The sequence below is a fragment of the Dipteris shenzhenensis genome, chromosome 3 (assembly GCF_047967505.1).
Source record: "Dipteris shenzhenensis isolate YYH24624 ecotype China chromosome 3, Dip_SZ_1.0, whole genome shotgun sequence".
Lineage (NCBI taxonomy): Eukaryota > Viridiplantae > Streptophyta > Polypodiopsida > Gleicheniales > Dipteridaceae > Dipteris > Dipteris shenzhenensis.
Window position 1 is genome coordinate 20,758,286 of NC_141598.1, and position 24,747 is coordinate 20,783,032.

Below are 24,747 nucleotides of genomic sequence, written 5' to 3' on the forward strand. Positions count from 1 at the left end.
ATGCATATTAAATCAGTGCAATACCTCATCTGAGGTGGGAGAAGTGATCAGGACAGCTGTGTTTTGTGCGGACAGCTGTGTTTTGTGTTTTGTCAGCTGATGATGCACTGTTAAAGCACTTGTGGAGCAACTGCAGCATTCTGAACTTACTGTTTTTTCTGAGAAATCAGAATTTTATGCCTATTTGAGCACGGTACAGTTTGTCAGAAGGTACAGTGATTGCAGGGACATTTACTGTTTTGCTGCAGATTCTTTTGACAGTAAAAACAGCACTATTCTGAGTGCTTCTGGCTCTTGATAGAGCAGGTTTTTTTCTGAGAAATCAGAATTTTATTCAGTCCTTTTTACTTCCAGGGAGTCAGATACTTTCCTTATCTGATATGGCATCAGGGGGAAGTGAATCATCAATTCTGAACATAAAGAAACTGGAAGGAGCACACAATTATGCATTATGGGCAGAACAGTGTTTGAATGTACTTCTGTTAAAGAAGATTTCTAAGCCCATAAGGGTGAAGGGTGTCAAGCCATCTAACATGTCAAATGATGACTGGGAAGAGCTTGATTTGTCCGCAAGGGCAGCCATCATGCTCACTATTTTTGATACTCTTGTGTTCAATGTTCAGGCTGAAAAGACCTCTTATGGTCTATGGCAGAGGCTAGAAGAGTTGTATGCCCAAAAGAGCTCAGCCAGTAAGGTTTATTGGTTGAAGAAGCTGGTTGATCTTCGCATGAAGGAAGGTACAGCTATGACCTCACACTTGAGTGAGTTCAATGCCATCTTTACACAGCTTATTGCACAGGGATTGAACCTTGATGAGGAGTTCAAGGCTACCTTCTTGTTGTGTACCCTCCCTGAGAGTTGGGACACTTTCAAGACCACCCTGTCAAATTCGAATGTCACTCTTATGTATGCTGATGTAGAGAGCTCTCTCCTTATGGAGGAGATGAGCAGGAAGAATAATGCGAGCAGCAAGTCTTCAAATGCCTTGCAGGTACAGGATAGAGGCAGGACTCAGCAGAAGGGGAGATCTGCTAGTAAGTCCAAATCCTGCAGTCAGTCCCGTGGTAAAAAGGATATTGAATGCTTTTATTGTGGCAAGAAGGGACATGTGAAGTCTAAGTGCTTCAAGTTCATACGGGATCAGAAAGCCAAGAAGGCTGAAACAAAGGATGCAGGCAATGGAAGCAAAGGCAAAGGCAAGGCCAAGGCAGATGACTTGGATGCAGTGAATGTTGCAGCAGAAGATAGTGACAGTGACATACATGATGTTTTATGCTCTTCTGTTGTAATAGCACATACTTTGGTTATTGATGGCCATGACATGCACACCTGGCTCTTAGATTCAGGTGCTTCTTTTCATGTTACTCCTCATAGGGAGTGGTTTACTTCCTACACAGGTACTCATGGAGTTGTTCATCTTGGGAACAACTATGCATGTCAGATTGCAGGGATTGGCAGTATACAGATAGTATTTCCTGATGGACGCATATTCATGCTTGATGGTGTCCGCCATGTGCCGCAAATCAAGAAAAATCTGATTAGCACTCGCTTGTTGGATGACAGTGGTTACCACACCACATTTGGGGATTCCAAATGGGTGATTACTGATGGCCAGGTTGTAGTGGCTGAGGGTTATAAGTGTGATACCTTGTACCCTCTTTATGTTTCCAGTGTGGGTAATCATGTTGTTGCCATAACCGAGCTGCCAAAGGTTTCATTGTGGCATAGCCGGTTGGGACACATGTCTGTTAAAGGAATGCAAGAACTGTCACGTTTGGGTTATCTGCCGTCTCTTTCTTTTTCAGATTTGCCTACTTGTGATCATTGTATATTTGGCAAGCATTCTGTGACTCCTCATAAGAGGAGAACTCCCCAGAATAGAGCACCGCTTGATCTAGTGCACACTGATTTGTGTGAGATGCCACAGTTATCACTAGGGGGTGCAAAATATTTTGTTACTTTCATTGATGATGCCACACGCAAAGTGTGGGTCTATTTCTTGAAGCATAAGGGCGATGCCTTAGATGCTTTCAAGAAGTTTGTCGCTCAGGTTGAGAATCGGACAGGTCGTAGGCTGAAATGCCTCAGATCTGATAATGGGGGTGAGTATGTGTCACATGCCTTTGTGCAGTTTTGCCAAGCTAAGGGCATCAAACAGGAACTCACAGCCCCTCATAATGCATCTCAAAATGGTGCAAGTGAGCGGATGAATCGAACTATTCAGGAGAAGGTTCGATGTATGCTGTCTTATGCTGCATTACCCCATGGCTTTTGGGCAGAAGCCGTGCAAACAGCAGTTCACATTATTAACAGGTCGCCAAACAAGGCTTTGGAGTTGAAAGTGCCAGAGGAGGTGTGGTCTGGCAAGCCACCTTCATATAAGCACTTACGTGTATTTGGATGCGAGTGCTTTGCTCATGTACGCAAAGAACTGCGCACCAAACTGGAGCCAAAGTCTATCAGATGCATCTTTATGGGTTATGGTGACGAAGGTGAAATGGGGTACAGGTTATGGGATCCCGTTAAACGGAAGATTATACGCAGCAATGATGTCATCTTTAAAGAGGATAGTGTACACAACGAACCCGTGCAACCTGTGGAATACAGGAGGGTCATTTATGATGATGTTGGACAGCAAAGAATGCCCATTTATATGCAGCAGCAGGCTGCTGCAGATAACCCTGTTCAAGAGGGTATACAGGCTGAAAATCAGCCAGATAATTTTGCCAATGATGCACCACTGGATATGCCAGCAGATGGGGCTGTAGAACAGCCAGATATGGTGGTACAGCCACCCGTCATGCATGACGAACAGGCTAGACAGCAGCCTAATCCGGAACATTTTGTTAGGAGGAGCACCCGTGTACAACGGCCTCCTGCCAGGTTTGTTCCAGGAGCCAATAATGTGGCTGATTTTATCATGCTGACAGATTGTGGTGAGCCTTCCAGCTTCAAGGAAGCTATGGGAAGAACAGAGAAAAAGAAGTGGGAGAAAGCCATGCAATCAGAAATGGACTCCCTACTTCAAAATGATACATGGGACTTGGTGCAGCTACCTGCAGGCAGAAAGGTTTTGCCATGCAAGTGGGTTTACAAATTCAAAGTGGATTCAAATGCTTTACCGAGGTATAAGGCCAGATTGGTTGCCAAGGGATTTAAGCAGGAGAAGGGCATTGACTTTGATGAGATCTTTTCCCCGGTAGTCAAGATGACTACTTTGAGAGCAGTGTTAGCTCTTGTTGCTCATGACGACATGGATTTATGTCAGATGGATGTGAAGACTGCTTTTCTTCACGGAGATCTCCATGATGAGATCTATATGAGTCAGCCAGAGGGATATGCTGTTAAAGGGAAAGAGCAGCTTGTGTGTAAGCTCAAGAGGAGCTTATATGGACTCAAGCAGGCGCCAAGAGAATGGTACAAGAAGTTTGATGCCTTCATGCAGTCCCAAGGGTATCATAGGTGTGAGACCGATCATTGCTTGTACACCAAACGGGCAAAGGATGGCAGTTTGATGCTACTCATTCTATATGTGGATGACATGCTTATTGCCAGTAAATCTCAGCATGAGATTAGTGCTTTGAAGAAACAACTGCATAAGTCTTTTGACATGAAAGACTTGGGTGATGCCAATCATATTCTTGGCATGCGGATTACTCGTGACAGGTCCAAGGGACTTTTGTTTCTGTCACAGAGGGAGTACATTGACAAAGTACTGCAGCGGTTTAAAATGGTAGGGGGGAAGTCTATTAGTACCCCGTTGCCTCCACATTTAAAACTCAGCAGTAAGGACAGCCCCAGATCAGATGATGATAAGGCTGAAATGGCCAAGGTTCCGTATGCATCTGCAGTTGGTTCTTTGATGTATGCCATGGTTGCCACTCGTCCGGATATTGCTTTTGCGGTGGGAGTCATCAGCAGGTATATGGCAAATCCAGGCAAGAGGCACTGGGAAGCAGTGAAAGGTGTCTTGAGGTATCTCAAGGGTACCAAAGACTTGTGCATATGCTATGGTAGGCAGGATGCATTGGTGCATGATTTTACAGATTCAGACTATGCAGGGAATGCAGATAACCGGAAGTCTACTACCGGTTATATTTTCACATTTGCAGGAGGTGCTATATCATGGGTGTCTCGGTTGCAGAAATGCGTTGCACTGTCAACTACTGAAGCTGAATATGTTGCAGCCACTGAGGCTTGCAAGGAAGCAATATGGCTTACTCGGCTGGTGGGAGATTTGGGCATTACAGGAGATATGCCAGTTTTGCATTGTGATAGTCAGAGTGCTATCATGTTGGCAAAGAATCCGGTCTTTCATCAAAAGACCAAGCACATTGATGTGAAATATCATTTCATCAGGGAGGTACTGGAAGACAAGCGACTCGAGCTTGTGAAAGTGTACACTAATGATAATCCTGCAGATTTGCTCACTAAGAGCTTGCCTACAGAGCGGTTTGCACATTGCCGCCACATCATGGGATTAGGATAAGACCATTCTTATTTTATGGTCTTGTATACAGTAACTGTATATTGCTGTAATTGTTATTCTTTTCTCCCCTTTAGGCACATTGGCCTTTAGGTGGGAGGTTGTTGGGGTAAAGGCACATTGCCACCCCTTTATTAAAGATAGGGTAAAACCTAATCCTAATAAAACTAATGAGTTTGTGGTGTGGCTCATCACTTCACACCCGCACACTTGAGTCTTCTCTCTATCACACTCTCTCCCTCTTGCTCTTCTTCCCCCTTCCTACCCCTTCACATAGTTTGTTCAAGCACTACCCTTGTTTGCATCTGATGCATTGGAGCCTGAAACTTTCATTATAGCTTCCTTCTTTTTCCTTTCTTTCTCCAAGCTCTTCCTGCATTCATTGTATAGTATCCTAGCTTCTTACAATAATGGCACTTACCCTTCTTTTTCTATTGCCATGCATTTTCTTTGATGGCTGAGCTGAATCAGTCCTGAATTGAGAGCTACCAAATGAGGCTTGTTTCTGTCTTTTGCCAGCAAGGATTGATGCCCATCATTCACATAAACAAACATGCTTTTTCTTGTATGGTTTCCTGCAATAACAGCCCCACTGGTTCTTGGAAAGTGAGCCGAACTATACAACCGCTCATGGACACATTTAGATAAGTATGAAAAGACAAATAAGACTCTGGCAAAGAATTCAAATTAGTGGACAAAGGTGACTATTAGGTGTAACCTCATCAATATTCAACGAGTCAAATGATATAACATTGAATCACTTTTTTGCATCCTGGCATTGACAAGCTCTCTTTTCAAATAAGAGACCCCAGCCTCATCCCTTGCCTAGTACATATTCCCAAGCTCGCTTGGAAGTTCTGGAGAAACAGATATGAGGTATAATGAACCTTTTGACAAACAAGGCAATGAGTGACAAAGCTTGTGATCTCTAGCATCCCATCTGCTCTGATCTTGGGTAGGAGCAGCTGGCCACACCTGAGATTGCTGCCTATTGCGGGGATTACCTCCTCGTTGAGGTGTAGCAGAAGCAATCACTGCACCTCTTGGATGGGCATCTTTACCTATAACAAAACCCCAAAGACCCCTTGCAACCAGCAAATCCTTCACCATAAAACTAGGTAATAACTTGTGCCATCCATTTTATCCTTCTAGGCCAAAACTCCAAACACATCTTGGGATTTTGATTTTGATACTAGTTTTGAGCCATCTTAAAAATACTACAGATTGAAACAACTCCCCAATGAGATTTTGCAAAAGAAACTGAAGCAAAATGACACAAAACTGCAAATTTCTGCACAGCCACAAGCATTCAACAATAAGAGAAATATGTAAAAGCCCAAATCTGCCGGCAAAATGTGTAATTGCTAATGCCTGCAAATCCCACTGAATTTGTATGGAACAAAGTCAACCCAAACTATCAAATCTTGCAAATAACTGAATTTAAGGCAAAAGCCCTAAGTTTCTCACGCAAAATTGCGAAAAGGTGACTCAAAATCTCTCACAAAAATTTGAGTGGAAAAGTGACTGAATCTGTCAACCTTCCGTGTGAACAATTCTACAAAATTTCACTCCAAGTTATATGGAAAAATTCAGGTCTTCACAAATCTGTGCAAGATTTCACCAAGAGATTCAAAATAGCGATAGTTTAACTAAGGATTGATGTAGCAGGTACAGGATGAAAAATGGCAAAGAAGTGAAGCACTGCGAACAAAGAAAGTATAGTTGTATGGCTGTACAGACAGCATTGAACCTGCACGATGGACTGGCACTATTGTAAGGTGTGAAAGTATAGAATAATATGGACAGCATAGAACCTATACGATAGGCTAGCATGATTGTACGGACAACACAAGTGCTGATGCAGAAGTTGTACGATGGGTTGCAACTATACAGCAGGTGGCTACAGGCACAAATGTGATTGTATGACAGGTTGAGATGGCTGTACGACAGAGCTGCCAGGTCACACGGGTACATTGTATGTCAGGTCGTGATGGCTGTACGACAGAGCTGTATGGCCAATTGGAGCTGTGGGCATTGGTCTCGGCATTGTTTGAATCCGAGATAGTAGATGACCTAGCCTTTAGAAAGGGCCAAAGGTGTGCAAGATATATCATAGAGGATGATATGCATAAAAGAAATGGCAAGGTTGTTATACCTAACTGAATAATGTTAGAACAATGCTATAATAGCCCATGCGTGGGCCATTCTGGTTTCGAAAAGAAATACAAGCTCGTAAAATGTAATTCTTTTGGCAAAGATAACGAAGCATATATTCATGAACTGTGACACGACATTTCTCATGTCAAGCAAGTAAGGCAAAGCACCTACCCTTTTACAACCATTGGAAGTACTATCAGGTAGATGGTAGATCATTTCCATGGATTTCATAGTTGATCTACCAAGGACGCAAGGTGGAAATGATTCCATTCTTATGGTGGTTGATTGACTTACCAAGATTGCTCACTTCATTCCAAAGGAATCAGTTGGTACCCTATAGGTAACGGATTTGTTTATTAGTTTTGGGGTATTGTTTCAGCAGCTCTTTACAGTTTTGCACAGCACCCTTCTCAGCTCTATATTTCAGTCATCTCTCAGCTCTCTTTAGAATCTATTACTCCTAGCTTTCACTCTCTCACTCATGCAATAATCCTGCATCCTGGTGGACAGCACAAGCCTCTTCCATGCCTTGTAGAAGGGGCCTACATTATCAGTGTGGACAGCATCAAGGTCTCGGTATTGGTCAGCGTTGCCTCTCAGGTCTTTGGGTCTCCAATACGTGTGCACAGTGTACTCTTCAGAAGCGCGTTTCCGTGATTACACGATCAGATTACTGTTGCATGCTACACAATTGCAAACTGTGTGGCGATCAACCGGCACACTTTGTTGCTCGGGAGGAAGGTTGAAATTGCAAGACAAAGGTAGCAACAAGAATGCGTTTAGTGCTTCCAACACAGAAAAGGGTAACAAGAAAGGAAAACCCAACAAGAGTAAGCCAAATTCTTCAGAGACAGGAACTCTTCTAATAGTGAGAGTAAGAAAAAAGAAAGTGCTACTATTGTGATCAAGACTACTTAAAGAAGAAGGTGCAACAAAAAAAGGAGAACCAATGTCTAGTAGTTAGATAGGTAACTTGGAAGTTACAGCAGAGGAGTTATTTTTTATGGTTACACCTAGTATTCTTGAGATTGGATTCATTGGCACAAGTGTGACTTTGAGCCTATCTGACATAGAGCAATGATTAGAAGATCCAAATCTTTTGTGAAGGTGAAGGATATCACACAATGCTCACCAAGTCATATGCAGACGAGGCCGTAGAAGGCCAGTTCGATGAAATGTAAGGCAATTGAAAACATAGATGGTATGAGGCTCCAGAGGCTCAACATAAGGCTTCTCTAGTGGGTTCTTTAGTGAAATACCTGACTTGCTATGATGGCAAGCAAAAAGGATGGACCACGGTATGCTTCCTCTCTAAGCATTCACGTTGATTCCAGTTAGTGGTGCCATACTTGGCTGTAGCTTGCAGCAAGTAGTGGCATACCGTTTGGCAGGTTTTGTACCTGACATCATTATCTAGACATGGGATTTTGGTTGTATTGCTGTGTGTCATCCTTTTAGATATGAAAATGTTCTATCTACTTGTGTGCACACCGGAGAAGTGAGATTGAGGTGTCTAGTAGCCTAGCACATTTCTGCATTAGATGACATGTTCACATTTGGTGCTTGATGCAAGGTCATTGTTTCTTCTTACATGGTGTTGAGCCAGGGATACATGCTTATGGGCGTCTTCCAATAGGGGGCAATGCTTCTTCAAGAATAAGCTTTAGAGGAAAGACGTTTGGTGGAGAAGAGAAGGCCTTCCTTGCTAAAGATAGGGAAAAGGGTAAACCTGACAAAGGTAAGCCCAAAGGGACCAGGTTTCTAAGGGTGAGAAGTATAAAGATTGTGGAGACAAGGAGAAAATGAAGAAAAATAATTTGATGGAGAGCAGTATGTGAACTATTTGGGAATTTTTAGGCATGGCTTCTATTGGCTACTTGGGAGTTCTCTCCTCTATGGATGATCTACTCTACTCTAATCTAGATCTAGACCACCGTCGAGCGCTGAAAAACAGCAAATAATTCCTTTTTCTTTTGTTTGTTTAAGGTGTTGGGTGAGAATGTGTGCAACAAGTGGCTTTGATGCCAAGGCTAAAAGGTGTGTGATACATGCACTGAAATGTGTGCGTGGTGACAAGTGTATAGAGCACAAAAAATCAAGCAATTTTCCTTTTTGGAGCACGCTCGAATTCTTCATGGATCAAGAGATACGACTTGATCTAGGTGGAGGAAGGAGTTGCCTTGGGAATAGCAGACGTCAGAGAGCGATTCAGGATATGAACTGCCGTGGCAGAGGCTTCAGCCCAAAGGAACCGAGGAACTTTCTGGTGAGTCAGCATGGTCCGAGACATCTCAACCACGGTACGATTCTTGCGCTCAACAACTTATGCTTCAGAGGCACAGGCGGTGCCGGCGTTGGCAAACTCCCGTCAAATGCCTTTTGTTACACAAAACTCATCAAATGGATGAGAACAGAATTCACCAACTTTGTCACACCAAAGAGCTTTTACATGAAAGTTAGATTCATTCTCAACTAAGGCACACCATTCCCGGAAGCGAGAATACGCCAGAGATTTTTGAGCCAAAAAGTATATCCACATAAACCTGTTGAAATCATCAACCAATAGCATGAAGCAGAGAGCCACGCCAAGATTGGCAACAATCATTGGTCCACAGAGATCGACATGGACCAACTCTAAAGGTGAGGAAGCCCGCCGTGAAGCTTGCTTCGCGAATGCATCTCCGTGTTGCTTGCCTTGAATACATAACCGGCACTGACCATGCTTGCTATCCACATCCGGTAGTTAGAGGACCGTTTGTTCACGAGCAGCACACCGGAGAGCATCAACATTCAAGTGACCAAACCGAAAGTGCCAAAGATCACCTTGAAGAGACGATATGATCATGGAAAGTGCTAAATGCCATGACTAACTATACTAGTCTGTACCACTTGACCGGTAACCTTATCTCAAACTTCCACAAAGTTTTCATCAAACAATACTGTGGTTTCAAATCGGCAAGTCTCATAAACAGACAACAGATTGAATCCAAAAGAAGGAATGAACGGGACTCGAGAGGAGTGCATCCCTCCTTTTCCATTGGAATTGATGTCAAGGTTGCCTTCACCACAAGCTCTGATGGTTGAGCTATCGCCGATACAGACATCACCACCAGAGATCACAAAACCCTCCAACCCAGCTGAGGAGGGACTCATATTCCGGGATGCCCCGCTATCAGCGATCCAGGTCCAGACGTCTTTGGCTTGGAGAGACGGAACCCCCTCTCCAATAGAGGAAGCGAGAGAATCTATCATTTCAATATGCACAAAAGCGGGAGTGATAGCAGCAGAGGAAGAACCTGGACCTTTGGAAGAACTGGGACCTTTGTTGTTAACCCGATACGGACACTTCCTCCAGTAATGACCTTTCTCGCCGTAGAATTACACGACCGTTCCGCCTTCAGTGCCTCCTTCTTAGCTTCAGTCCTCATATCAGGGGTACGACGTCCTTGAAACTTGCCCGACTGCGGAGCTGCCAAAGCGTCGGAGCCACCGCCATGGGGAGAACTTTGAAACCGCTCCTCTTGATTTGGCGCCATAGGCACCAATTCTTTCCAAGTGAGGGAACTCATCCTGCCACTAGTGATTAGGGAAAAATAAAACGCAAAGTAATGGCCATATCTTCAAATGAGATCTCCTTCCCTGCCTGAAGTATCTCTTGCTGAAATTCTTGAAGTTTATTGATATGTTCCTATGACTTAGCACGGTCTAATATCCACATCTGAACCTCAAGAGAGTCCCTTTTCATCGGGGTAGTCCGGTTGTAGAGGGAACCCAAATGCTCCCAAATACTCTTTACGGCTGACATGTGTGTTACATGGTTAATAATCTGAGGAGTACAGTTCAAGAAGATGCCCTTGCATTGACACGGTCCTGGATCTGGGCCAGATTCTCGGCCTCCTTCTGATCCAGAATGCCCAAACTTTCCTCAAGGGGATCTGGCCTTGTGACACCTACCAGGATGCAGTCCGCCAAGTCATAAGACTGCAATACTGACTCTATCATAACATGCCCAACGCCATAATTGTTCCCATCCATTGACGGTCGACAGGGAACGTGGGTAACACAGGGACCTTCACCTTGTTTTCTGCCAAATCTTGTAGAGAAGCCATGGGTTAGAAGTGAAAGGGACGGGAAAGATCGGGAAGGAGGATAGAAGAATGGCAATGAAGGAAGAAAGAAAGGAGGAGGAAGAAGAGAAGGCTGAAGAGGTTTGAAGAGGATGCTTCCTTCGACCTCCGAGTGACTGGCCTTCACACAATCTGTTCCTTCGATCTGAAAACACCCTTCAAAGTAACTATCCTTCTATGTACTCCAAACAGCAGCCCGTACCTTCTCAGCTTCCACTACGAACAGCTTCCAAAGAGTTGGTGTAGCTTGCTGAATCTCCTCTCCACAGCTCAGGTCTTTTTAGCCAGCCTTAGGCTCTGATACCATGTGAGAAGTGCAGCGGTGTGGAGCAACAATGGAGAGAAAACAGCAAACACTCACAAGGAAAACAGGAAAACAAGAGAGACTTGCACAGGATCTCAGGAAAAACCTCCTCTACGGCTGGAGAAAAACCCTCCACTGGTGACTACACAACTGTGAGCTGAGATGAGAAACAAGGGAGGGAGGGGGCCCTATTTATAGGGTCACCCCCTGCCCCAAATGGACCGACTAGGGGGGGTAGGTGGCCAACTACCAGGGCCGACCTGCTCTGCGACAGACCGACCAGTAGGGTCCGCTGTTGTGGGCTGGTGTGAGGCCTAAAGGCCCGCCAAACAAGGCGCCAACCAGGTGCACACGTGTGGCCTGGTGGCAGCCCCTAGGCGAGCTGATGGCGTCCCCTACACAGCCGACTAGCAGACCCTGCAGACCCCCGCACCCTGCGTGACAGATGGAGGCCCCTCCGTAATGTATGGCGGCCCCTCCACATCCTCGAAACAGGAGCAAACAGCCCCACACAGGTCCGTGCATACGTAGGCCTCCATGATGAGCCCCCTCTGCCTCCCTAGGGCGGGCAAACCCACAACAATGGCCCTGCCACTCCCTCACATGGGCAGGCAGACCAACAACCAAGGCCCTCCCTCAATGAGACAGGACATGAGCTCTAATAGGTTTCCCATAGAGAATCACAGGATTAGCCAAAGTCTCTTTGTTTTTCCGTCAGCCAGTTTCAGCCTCTACTCATTCTCACATATCATCTGCCTGTTATGCAACCAAAGGTCGTGGTTTCCCATAGAAAATCATGGGATTGACATCAGGACATTGAAATTCACACAAACTTCCACGAAATCTGCATGTCCAAAAGCATGGGAAAATATACCTTTGTAAGACTAGAATATATCAAATCGTACAAATGGAGATTTTGTTGTTCTAAAGACCAAAATATTTTTAGCTGTTGGGGCTTCTACACCTGTGTAAGATAATTCAATAAAGTTGAAAAGCTTATCAACACTTGGACGAAAAGTCAATGTCCGCTAAGGTGATAGAAAAATATACCTTTGTAAGACTAGAATATATCTACTCGTAGAAATTCAGATTTTGTTGTTCTAAAGACCAAAATATTTTCTGCACCCATGTAAGATAATTCGATAAAGTTGAACAGCTGATCACCGCTTGGATGAAAATTCAAAGAATTTGCATGTCCGCTAAGGTGATAGAAAAATATACCTTAGAATAGATCTAATCGTACAAATTCAGATTTTGTTGTTCTAAAGACCAAAATATGTTAGTGGTTGGGGCTTTTGACACCACGTAAGATAATTCGATAAAGTTGAACAGCTGATCACCACTTCGACAAAAATTCAAAGAATTTCTAACGTGATAGAAAAATACACCTTTGTAAGTCGTACAAATTCAGATTTTGTTGTTCTAAAGACCGAAATATTTTTAGCTGTTGGGGCTATATGTCTAATTGAAAATTTTGACGTCCCCAAACTTGATAGGCTGAAAATACTCTAAGATCAAACATTGAAAGCCTTGAGCAAACAGAATGAATCTGAGCCAACAAGCTCTAGCTCAATTTTTTTGATTTAAAACACGCCTCTAAAACATTTGAAAACAATATGAGACATGTATACCAGCATTGGAGAAAATCAATACCTGTTGTGCCTCTTGCATAAGCTCATTACCCAGCTTCTTCAGAAGAAGTACTGTCTTGGGAGGAGTTTTCCACATAAGCATCTGCTGCTGAGTACTTGGGTGTGTGAAGGCAAGCGTTGACTCCTTGACCCTCTCTCTTGTACACGAGAATCCATCTGTGCGTACTAGATACATTTCAGCCTTCTTCCTAGACTGGACCCTGACTACACCGGTTGTAGATGCGCACATGTCACCAACCACACCTGGTTCATCAGTGTCATCTCCACCATCCTCAACACCAGGAATCCGATAGAGTGCTCCCTTTGTCAGATTCTTCTCTGCAGCAACAGAAATGTGAGCTCCATTTTTTGGTAAGCCCATCTCTTCTTGTTCACCAGTAGCTGAGATTTCGGGACTTTCAGAAACACCAGATATCCTGCTGTTTACCCCATCCTCGAGACAAGGGCTATTGCCATCCGACATCAAACTGTCAACCTCACTCCCAGCTCTAGGAATTCCAGGACCGTCTAATCCCCACCTCCCCGCAGGCCCTGCAATAGCTGTGATTATAGGGACGGCTTCATCATGTAGAGTTGAATCCAACTTAGACATCTTCCTAGTCCTCCTACTGCAATCAAAACTTGCAGGTGAAACCCGTCTTTCTTTGAAAAATTTTGACATAGCTTGTTTTGAAAAAGTATTCAAAGCTGGCCTCTGTGCTTCAAAGGGTGTAATCATTGTAGCAGCTCCATTCTTTGTAGATGCTGATCTCCTGTAGGAATCGCTACCAACTAGCTCATGATCTAAGCTGCTGTTTTCATCACTTTTGGAAGCATGTAAAGGATTCTCATCTTCATGTACTAAAATTTTGTCTGCAACTTCTCTGCCAGCTCCTATGGGAGATACCTTTTCCTTCAAGGCATCATGGGTGACTTGAGACACACTTCGAAGGGCAACCTCACGCCATCTTGCTACCATAGCATAAGTCCTACCTACCCCTTCTTCACTGTGGAGGTAAAGAGGCTGATTCTGTGGATCTGCCACCAACTTGGCAAACTCCAATACCTGATCTTTAGTGGGACTGTTCCCTGGATCGATAGGAAGCCTGACATGCCTGAGTTTTGCCGAAGAGACTGCAGCATCAAGAGAAACAGCTGCAAGCTGGTCTGCACTGTCTTCAGCCCTCAAATCAACAATTACCTTAAAGCCCTTGTCTATCAACCAATGCATGCCTTCTTCTGTTACTTGGCCACCAGTCCAAAAAACCACCTCCTCGTCTGTTTCTGATGTTCTCTCAGCTCTTGATGACCATATTCTAACAGGACTCCAGTTTGGAACATCTGCATGACTGGGTGATCCTTCTGGCCTGGGATAACCAGCATCAAAGCAGACATTTTTTAGCCTCTGAAACTTTCGGTGTAAAACTATGAACTTCTCATTGACAGGAGGAAAATAACAGGATAGTGCAGATTCCAGCTGCTCACAGCATCGCTTCATTTCAGCTCTAAATTGAGCAAGGGGGGGTACTGTGTCGTCATGTGGAACTGCTGAAAATCCAAGGCCATTGGGTCTGCCACCAAGAACTTCTTGTTTTTGCTGGTGAAGCAGTGCCCCAATACACCCAAGACCAGATACTATTTTTTCTTCTAGCAAAGAGGCATCTTTAACAGGGGCCCCCGAAAGTCCTCTGGCATCGTTTATAGAGCAAAGGGCCTCCATAATAGCGTTATGGACCTGCTCTGCAGTTCTGAAGATCCGACAAAATGCCTCGACCTCAGCAAGATCACCAGGCAGTGGACCGCTCCGAGTATGCCACAATTCTTCATCTTGGATCTGCTACACCATCAAAAAGTTATATCAAAATCCATCCAGTTTGACACCAGCATATGGCAAGAGCTCTTGCATTAGTTGGAAACGTTATGAGATGGTGTTTGACCTGATCTGCTGCTCCCGAATCGAGTGATTCCCTTCTAAAGGAGTCGCTTACTACGAGCGTTGAAGGCGGCTCCGCTAAAGTACCTGTGGAAGGATCCGCTGAACCTTCAGAGGATGCTGCCAAGGGTGATGAACTCTCAGAGAGCGCTGCGGTCAGGCTTGTCATACATTCACGCAGCTTCAAGTGATCCTCGTGTTGAGAATTCTCAAGTTTAGAAACCCGTTTCCCTCTAGACAGGTTTATGCTCTTTACTCCCCATGTGAAATTCGAAACAGAAACTAATGGAGGTAATTCACAATGAGCGCAAGTCCTGAAGGGTGGATGGTAGCAAAATCTGGAATTGGCCAGCATGATGTATCAGGCAAAGCAGTCGAGCCCAATATGATCGGAACGTTGATGTCGTATCTATAAGTAATTACGATCGAGACAACAGGAAAAGGGTCGTTTTGAGCTTTGGCTCTTCATCCATCCATCCATCCCGCCATGGCCGCCTTCAGCAACTCCGTTGCTGCCCACCTGCTCTAAGAGCTTCACCCCTCCTGCCCAAAACTCTTCCTCTTCTCCTCCTTCGCTTCAAGAGACTCCTTCCCAATCCTGCAGCAGTGCTTCACCCCCACCCAAATCACGAAAATCCCAAATCGCAAATTCTGCAAAGCTCCTCCTCTCCTCCTTCGCTTCAAGAGACTCCTTCCACCCAAATCACGAAAAACCCAATCGCAGATTTTGATTGCATGCAGTCTTGTGCTGAATGGTCGAATAATCCGATTCATGTGTGCTGCCAAGGCTTAGAATCTAGAGAGAGTATCTTCATCCGTGAATGAATCAAACGTTTGAACTTTGCATCACGTGATTTTCTCAATCAGTAGGTGAAGGTGCTCTTGGTGGTGCACCTTATCCGAGCAATATTTGAATCACACAGAAAAGTAGAGGATGTTGAATTTGCATCACAAAGAAAAGTAGAAAATGTTCATTTTCTCTTTGTTAAAGAAAAGTAGAGGATGTTGATTGTGTGCATCACAAAGAGAGCCACACCTATTGCCATTCCATGGGTGCCCTTTGTGTGCACCTTATCCTATAAATTATTGATAATTATCGCTGGTGAATTGGCAAAATCTGAAGAGAGTAAAGACGGTACAATAGGAATTGCTTCGAATCCGGAATGCATTGCTATAGTGGAGGATTGACACTCTTTGAGGCACTCGTATAGTGGAGGATTGAAACTCTCTTTTGAATTTCCAGTGTGAATTTTTAAAGACGGTGTGTTTCAAATTACAAAATTGCCTTTTGATAGCTTAACTCCCTTTTAAAAAGTGTTTCTCTCTTTGCTTCCAAAAGGCCTTGTTTTACCACTATAATAGGAGGCAGTGCCCACGTGCACTTATGCCCTCTTATTGAAGCTGTCTCTCTTTGTAGAACTACATATTCTTTTCTACCTGTATTACCTTCAGAAAGCTCCCAACATGAGGATTGACATTGTTTTACCACTATAATAGGAGGCAGTGCCCACGTGCACTTATGCCCTCTTGTTGAAGTCGTTTCTCTCTGTAGAACTACATTTTCTTTTCTACCTATGTTACCTTCAGAAAGCTCCCAACATGAGGTTTGACAAAAACAAAGAAGTGGCGCACGATTCCAACACATCATCCACCCCCTGCTCCAGCTAATTAATGTCCTGCCCTTTGCCCCTTCCCTCACTCAAACGTACCATCTCGCAAGCTGACTGGACACACTCCACAAAGACCTTTGATGAGAATCAAATTTGCAAACAAGAGCTTGCTAGGTTGTATGGGAAACTTGGCAGTATAAAGACAGAACAACCTAGATGAGAATCAAATTTGCAAACAAGAGCTTGCTAGGATTTTTTGGGAAACTTGGCAGTATAAAGACGGAACAACCTATTTCATCGCTACTAGATTCCACATAGCTCAAAGACACACCAGCAATGTGCGATCCCCCCACTAGTCTTGTAAATTTATTGATGTTTGGCTCTCCATGACAACTACTTGCCATGTTTAAGTCTAACTTGAATGTGTTCATTCAAACACGGTCTACATTTTTCTTGCCACAAAGCCAACATTTAATAGTCCATCCTTAGCCATGTGTATGTACAAATGGTCACCCTACCATGCTTATGATACATGCATCGATACATATTGGAGTGATGGACATCATCGTGATAGCCCCATAGGGCCAAGCATGCAAAGATGGCATGTCCTCCACAATATCGATACTCACATTGCAAGCACAATGGTGGCCGGAGGATCTAGACTGCAAAATATAATATGCATTTTAAACATTGATTGGTTAGGTCAAGTCCAAGCTGATACCTAGGTTTAGATAAGGCATGATAAGGAAAGCAAAGAACCATAAGCTCTCATCCCAACATTGTGTATCATCACATTTATGGGTGGGTCATTAAAGAGGTTCAACTTCATTGAGACCTCACTTGGTACCAACTACTATAATGGTCCCATAATTCCTTGCCAAGACTTGTAGAATCCACACATATTTGTCTTACTAGTACATGCAAATCAATAGTTCACTTTACAAAGGGTATGCTCATAAAAGGATTTTAGGGTTTAAATAGAATGGTTTTGAAAGTCACGTAGTGGTTTGTGAATATCCTAAAAATATAGCTTCATTTCGTATTGCTTTTTTAAAGCTCTACTTTCTTTTCAATTTCTCTCTACGGTGGAACATTTTAAGTAGTTTTGTAAGTTATCAATTTTTGTGTGCTTTCAATATTTTTCCCACAATCATTCACTTGCTAAATTATCCTTTGCATTTCATTTATCTTTAAAATTATGTCATTTTTCTCGTGTGTTTGCAATACAATAGTATTTTTCTTGTTTTGGTAATTTCTCAATTCTTGTCAAAGCATTATATTGTAATTCAAAGTATTATATTGTATTTTATTTTATTTTCACATGCACACCATGTGCATGCATGCTTTCCTTACTTTTGATCCCTTTAGACTTGCTTATCCCCTCATTGCCTACTTTGATTTGTGCATTGCAAATGGTTTGCATGGTAATGAAGGTATTTTCCCATACTCTAGGAAGGGATGATCCTAATTAGCATTTTAAAATCTTTTGAGGAATCAAACAACCTAGATAGGGCCTTACCCTCTACACAAACCAAGAGGATGATTTTTTCCTCTAAATCCATCACGCTTCATGCTTTCAATTCTCTTGGCAGCTGTTGGGAGGTTGGAGCCCCAATGTCCCCCAAACCTCTAACTCACTATGCGCTTTCCAAGCTTTTGTGGGGTACCTTGCTTATGGAATGCTACAGAGGAAGCCATGGTGAACATCTAATAAGTACTATGCCCTTTTTGGACTACAACAAGAACCCACTTCAAATCTCCAAGCAAAAGATTTTGCAAGTCCATTACTGGCTCTGCTAGCTTTTTGAGCCACGCAGTCTTTGTAGGAAGATGTTGTTTTGTTTTTGGGTGTCTTCTTGTTGCATGTTATCATGATGTGTGCATTCATGCTATTTGTGGGTTCATTGCTCTATTCCTTGCTAAGTGTTTTAAGTCTAGTTTAGGAGCTACATTTGTTGTGAGCTAAATGCGTGTTTTGCAGTTGTGCTTGGCATGTTACTTATTGGTTGTGTGTGCTTACTTTATGAGTTGTGCCTGTGTGTGTGTGTGTGTGTGTGTGTGCGCGTGTGTGTGTGTGCATGTGCACGTGTCCCATGTGTGCGTGCATGTGTAGGCATACATGCATGTGCTTGTGTGTGTGTGTGTATAGCTAATATGGATGACACAATGTTATCCCAATGAGAGACTTATGGTTATGTGAGTTCAATCACAATCGCTAGACAAGAAGATTTGTATGTGTGTGTCGGATCTATATGTTTGTTTCTTTCTTTCTTTTTTTGGAGCAAAAAAGTGAATATATTAATATTAGAAAATTTAATACGTCATCAAAGTTTTTCTTCTTGTAGTTCAGCTATCCCATCAATTGTAGACACAAAACAAAACAAAACTTCCAAGAACTAATCACAACAAAAACTGCATGTAGAAGGCCAGCATGACACTTTAGGTCCTCCTATAAATCATGAGGGGACCTAAAATGAGAAACTCTTAGCAGCATCATCAATAGTGTTAGACCTCTGAGCATTGGAGGTAGCACCAACCCATGAGGGTACACTGTGTAAAAGGTCGATAAAAATATCATGTTCATGTGTGATGAGTCACCCTGGGTTTGTAGAACAACATTTGATGAAGGATACTAAGCAGCAAGTCCTTCAGCAACCTTATTTTGAGCAGAGGTATGCTCAGCTTCAACTTGAAATGGTGTTAGACCTCTGAGCATCATCAATAGTGTTAGACCTCTGAGAAACTCTTAGCAGCATCATCAATAGTGTTAGACCTCTGAGCATTGGAGGCAGCAGCAGCATGAGGGTACACCCTGTAAAGGGTCGATAAAAATATCATGTTCATGTGTGATGAGTCACTCGGGCCCCGAGGTCTGCAAAAAAACATCTAAGGAAGGGTACTGAGCAGCAAGTCCTTGAGTAGCCTTGTTTTGAGCAGAGGTATGCTCAGCTTCAGCTTGAAATGGTGATTCCTATGAAGGCAGTGAGGTGGTTTGTCATGTTCTTCTTCCAAGGTACATGTGCTTATGTGTTCAGCAAGATCTGCACTCAACTTGGTGTGTTCAAGGTTATATGCACTTATTTGGAAATCCAATCTCCTTTTTCCATGTCCCACCATGCATATTAAACACAACATCAGTATTTCCACATCATCAAATTGAAAGTTATCCAAATGTACTATAAAGCATGAGCTCTTATTTGAAACCAAGATCCTGCTTGGTTTTGAATGCATCCCCTAATAAAATGGCCTTCCTATTAATTGGCTCTCAAATTTCTATCTGTATGAACTTCCATACCTTTCTAGCATGTGGGCACGCAACAAACAAGTGAGAAATGTCTTCAAGAATACAGGGCATCTTCTGCATTTAACATTCCCCTTCCCTATTCTAAGACCTCTCGCATTGGTCCACACAGCTTTATGTAAGATGAGCCAAGATGTCCTGCAGTGACCATCTAGCATTCAGAGTTCTGAAAAGATCTTCCATGTTAGAGGAATGGGTGGGGATAGGAAGTAGAGTAGAGCTTCCTATCCAACTAAACTCTTTATGATCTATTAAAACAGTACTACCTTTCCAGCTGATATTCCCCTGCCAAAGCTCCAATCTACTTAGGATCAGTACTTGACATTGATTGGTTAAGTCGCTGGCAGCCAGGCAGGGTGGCAGCTCCACTCGTCACAGGTTCCCCTAAACACTCACGACAGGGAGGGGCATGGAGTGCGGGGGTGGGGGGGATGTTGCGCAAGGGAGGGGGGGGCATGGTGGGTTGGGGGGGGGGGGGGGGGGCATGGGGTGTGCGGGGTGGGGGGGGTACGCGACATGCACGCAAGGGGAGGGGGGGTACGCAACATGCACGCAAATTCTCTTCTAATTTTTTACCAAGTCTTCCATCTTAGATGCTCCTTGCTCCATAGTTGGCCCCAAGTTTGCAACCCTTTTCTAAAGAGAATGCTAGCTAGAGAAAATTGTTCCTCTGGAAGTTGAGCATTTCTAAAAATGGATGAGACCCATATGGAGTCAATAGCCATGAAGGCTCCTTTTCTAGAAAATTGTAAGAAAGCCTTTATCTCCTCAAAGGCCTTCCAAATAGATTGCCAAAGGGAGGTAGCCTTAGCTTTACAAGGTTCAATATTGTAGACAATAGAGAGAATGGGATAAAATCTACATTTAGGGGCTCTAATTGGCTTGACCTGGTTCATATTTCTCAATTGAAGTTGAGCCTAGTCACAATTTGGGTTTGAGATTGCTTTGATCACCCAAGCTGCAAAGAGTTTTCTAGCTATAGTGGTTATGTCAGCTACTCCTAGACCTCCTTCTTCCTCAGGCTTGATACAATAAGATCTTACCTTGGAAATTCTTGAGTTCCCTCCCTAATGAAAGTATTTGCAGACCCTAATGAATTTGTCCAGACCAGCTTTGGGTGGGCCCCAACAAGATATGTAAAAAATGGATATAGCCTATAGCTTCATCCCTACAGCTTGGAGCCTTTCGCGCTTTGTGCCACAATTTCCCTCTTCCTCCACACTCCACCATGATTTATGTAAGGCTTCTATTCTTTAGTCATTACGAGAATCCCAACACTGGCTTATGCATCTAGTTCATGGGCAAAATTTTGATCGAATCCTAGCTTTGTACTTGGGCTAAAGAAGTGTTGGTGGTGACTCTATTTATAGTTTCATTTTTCTTGGTAAAGGTTTCTATTATTCTTAGTGTGCTTGCCAGGTATCTTCTATTCTTTAGTCACTAAAGGAAAAGCTTGGATACGGGCTCATGTTGTGCCTAGAATCCTTGTGTTGACTCAACTAAATCATATATGCCTTATTTCTCGATATGGGTTACATTGAAATCTCTTCTGGTCCATCTCTTTTCCCATATTCACACTCTCACTGCGTAGGTTCTTCATGTTCCCCAACATACTTTTTTCCTTTTAGGAAGAGATGTTAGGGTGTGTATTATTTGGGATATGCACGTGCCCATCACTGCTTGTCCGGATGTTGGATCACACATGTCTTATCCCATATCATACTCTCTATAGTTTTCATCCTTTCCAACTGCATGTTATAAATATTGATAGCTTGGTAGCTTGGTGAAATTTTTTCTCAATAGTGCTCTCTACAAGGAAATCAAACTCCTCTTCCTCTTGCACTGTAAACTATAGCTCCTCCCATAGGTTTGGTGGAGAAATTGCCTTTCAAGGTTACTGAGAAAGTTGAGAGGAAGCTATCTCTACTCCAAAATCACTCCTAGTGGCTTCCTATCCTTTTTAAATTATGAGCTTGCAGACTTCTTGTGATATGGTAGATCGTGGATCCCCCTCTTTGCAACCAAGCGTGCTTCTACTATTGTGGATTCTCATACTGTCCTTATCCTCTAGGATGTTCTCAAGGATGTCAATTTTAGTGTGGAGACTATGGGTGCAGATATAGCTCCTCATTCATAAGTTATTGCTCCTCCAAATATTGTTGTTCCTAGATGCAAATGTTAATGCTTTTATTAGCATTACTATCATGTTCACCTCTTCTAAATAAGTCAATTAATTAGAGCTAACCGCCTCTGCTAATGCCACATTAAGCTAATCTATGTACCCTCAATCAAGCCCCCTTGCATTGTCATGCTCACCTCTTAGTGCCACTTCCGCATCTCGCAAGACGCTCCTCTGCCTTGCCATCTACTTCCCCTCCCTCCTCTGCTCCCCTTCTCCATTCCTCTCTCCTTTTACTTGCCCCTCACTCTGCCTCCCCTCAGCCCCCTCCCTCCCCTCTATATATTCATGAGGCAGCCAAGAACTTTGGATATGAAGCTTCGTGAATATTTACCACCGCCCTTCCCTTTCACAGCTTTTGGAATATCTTCCACCACCTTTGTATTAATTTTTGCCCTCTCATCTTACCTTAATCGCATCTCACCTATCCCACCACAAATCTAATACCCATTTGTCGAATGTCCTAGGCACTTGTTGGTCTTGATATTGTAGATATGGCCATGGGTGCAGTTGGGGATATGGCCATCAATGTTGTTCAGCCGTGCACGTATGAGTTTTAATGCTAAAGAGTTGTGCTTCGATGCCTCAAACTCTCATGTGGCAGAGTTTTGATAGAGTCTATGAGTGCAAGAAGCATTATTTGATACTTATTTTGATTTAGAGATCTTTCATGCCTTTATGTGTTTCATTGCTTCAAAGATGTAGAATACGAACTATCATTCACAAGAATTACAAGGGGATCAAATATCTTTATTTTGATATTGCTGAAATTATTCCTTTGCATGATTTTTTGGACAACCCAAGGTTGACCTTGGATGATTTACTCTAGTTCTTCCTAAGGTTTGATTTTCACTTTGGCGTCTCGACTACTTTGCCAGGAGCCCAGAGTTGCCATTTTTAGCTTTGAGTACTTTGGTTTTCACCTCTTCTTAGGTTTCCCACACAACAATGTAAAGTATTACTAAACAAAAGTGTGTGTGGGTGGGAGACAAGGCAAAGAAAAAAGAATCCACAAGTCAATGAAGCATTTTAAAAAAGTAGAAACCACCACCACCTGCTCCCAACTCAAACTACACAAGTGGTCCCACCACATACACCAACCAAAACAAAGCGACTACAATATACACTTCATTCTCAACCTTGTTTGCTACTTGACAACACCTTACGCCTTGCGAATAATAAAAAAGAGAGAAACAAGTATGAAAAGAGACAATACTTGTAATCTACGACAAAGCAACCAACAAAGACTACACAAATAGACCTGATCACAAACAATATACAAAATGAAGTGAAGGCAACACCACAAACAATATACAAAATGAAGTGAAGGCAACACCACAAACAATATACAAAATGAAGTGAAGGCAACACACAAGAAAACCCAAATATAGTTTACATAAATACACGATGACTACCTCAAGAAAAAATAATCAAGCTAACAACAAAGGCGACCTTTCAAAGAAGGATTTGACTGAAGAATGCCATTTGCAGGCAACCCACTCAAACAATGCTAGAGACTCTAGGCTAAAATATTAGAGCAGTAAAACAAGGACCCATTGCAAAATAAGCAAACCTCCACCAGATAAAAAAAGGCTTTAGAGGAAAGAAAAAGATGAAACAACCACTCGGCTAACGTTTTGGAGAAGACAAAAAGCTAGGCACAAGCTCATAAAGAACCTACCAAGAATCCCAACTACTACTGGCTCACAATCGCCTAAACTAAGCCCTTCTTACTTGACAACACTGACTAAATAAAAACACATCTACTCTATGCAGTAACCCATGAATATAATATATAAATTAATTAATATAACACTTAGGAAAACACTGGTAACCCATAAAGATAAAGAGCACACAAAGAAATTAAAGAGCATGTAGTTTGCCCCAAGACCCCAAAAGTCTATAAAGAAAAGATGTCACTCTGAAAACAACTAAGATGGGAGAGAAAGCGTGGCTTTGTTGGAAGAACTACACATACAAGCTCCAAATCAAGAAATTATAGAAGCTGTGAAGGTTGCCATACCTCTGCCATAGTGACATGCTGACAAGTATTGAGAAAATTTAATAATTGATATTGGCATAGAAAAGGTTTCCTATGTTGTATGTGAGTTAAACATGTTCATTAGTATAAAAGACTTGTCTTGTGTGTCAGGTGACTCAAGCATGCTCATTGGTATAGAAGACTTGTCTTGTGTTGCAAGTGACTCAAACAAGCTCACTAGTATTGAAGACTTACTTTGTGTTGAAAGTGACTCAAATATTCTCACTAGTATAGAAGTCTTGTGCTAACAATGAGATGAGACCACAAAGGAAAATAAGTGAAGCAATCGATGGAATTGATGCAATAACAAGAATTGATGATATTAGTGAAAATGTTTGTGATGTTCTCATTGGAGTGGAGGGCAAAGAAGGCAGAACATGTAAGACTTGTGACATTGGTGCTTATGTTTTCACTGGTGTGGAACATGTAGATGGTAGAGCATCTAATTGTGAAGGAGAAATAGTTTAAGAGGCATTGGCAACAAATTGACTTTAATGAACTTGTGCGCTAAATTGCCATTTCCAAGAAATTATAAAGCATCAAAGAATTCCCAAGACCACTCAGCATTTGACTATAAAGCTAGAGATTCAAGAGAAATGTGTTCAATTGGTAATGCTGTCACAACTAGGAAATGCAAGACACTATTCTAAAAAATAAATTATGTGACCGTCAAGAGGTGACGACTCATGGCAACAATTCTAGAATCCAAGATACATGTAATGTTAGTTGAGGAGAATATGGAAAGGAATCTTATATAAGGTTTTTTGCAAGACTAACATAACCATCTTCTTCAAGAGTTTTATTGCTTCCTTTGACAAGGTCATGAGAACTTGAAGATAGGACACTCTAAACCTAGATTAAGACCCATGGTTAATGGGATAGCCATTTGCAATCATGGATACCAATGGTTAACAACACTATCACATGGTACATATTGGAGCATTTGGGTAGAGGTGCAAGACAAAGTGGTTTATAAA

General features: G+C 42.8%; 1 protein-coding gene across 1 annotated transcript in view; it reads right to left on the reverse strand.

The window, feature by feature from the left end:
- Positions 1–15,588, reverse strand: part of NADK2 (NAD kinase 2) — a 37,253-nt gene extending 21,665 nt beyond the window's left edge. Inside the window, exons 1-2 of the mRNA XM_087399448.1 lie at positions 14,644–15,588; positions 12,729–14,540 (exon numbers count right to left, since the gene is read on the reverse strand). Of these exons, the coding sequence (XP_087255574.1) occupies positions 12,729–14,540; positions 14,644–14,994 (2,163 nt within the window). The 5' untranslated portion in view covers positions 14,995–15,588. The remainder of the gene's footprint in view (positions 1–12,728; positions 14,541–14,643) is intronic.
- Positions 15,589–24,747: the final 9,159 nt, after the last annotated feature.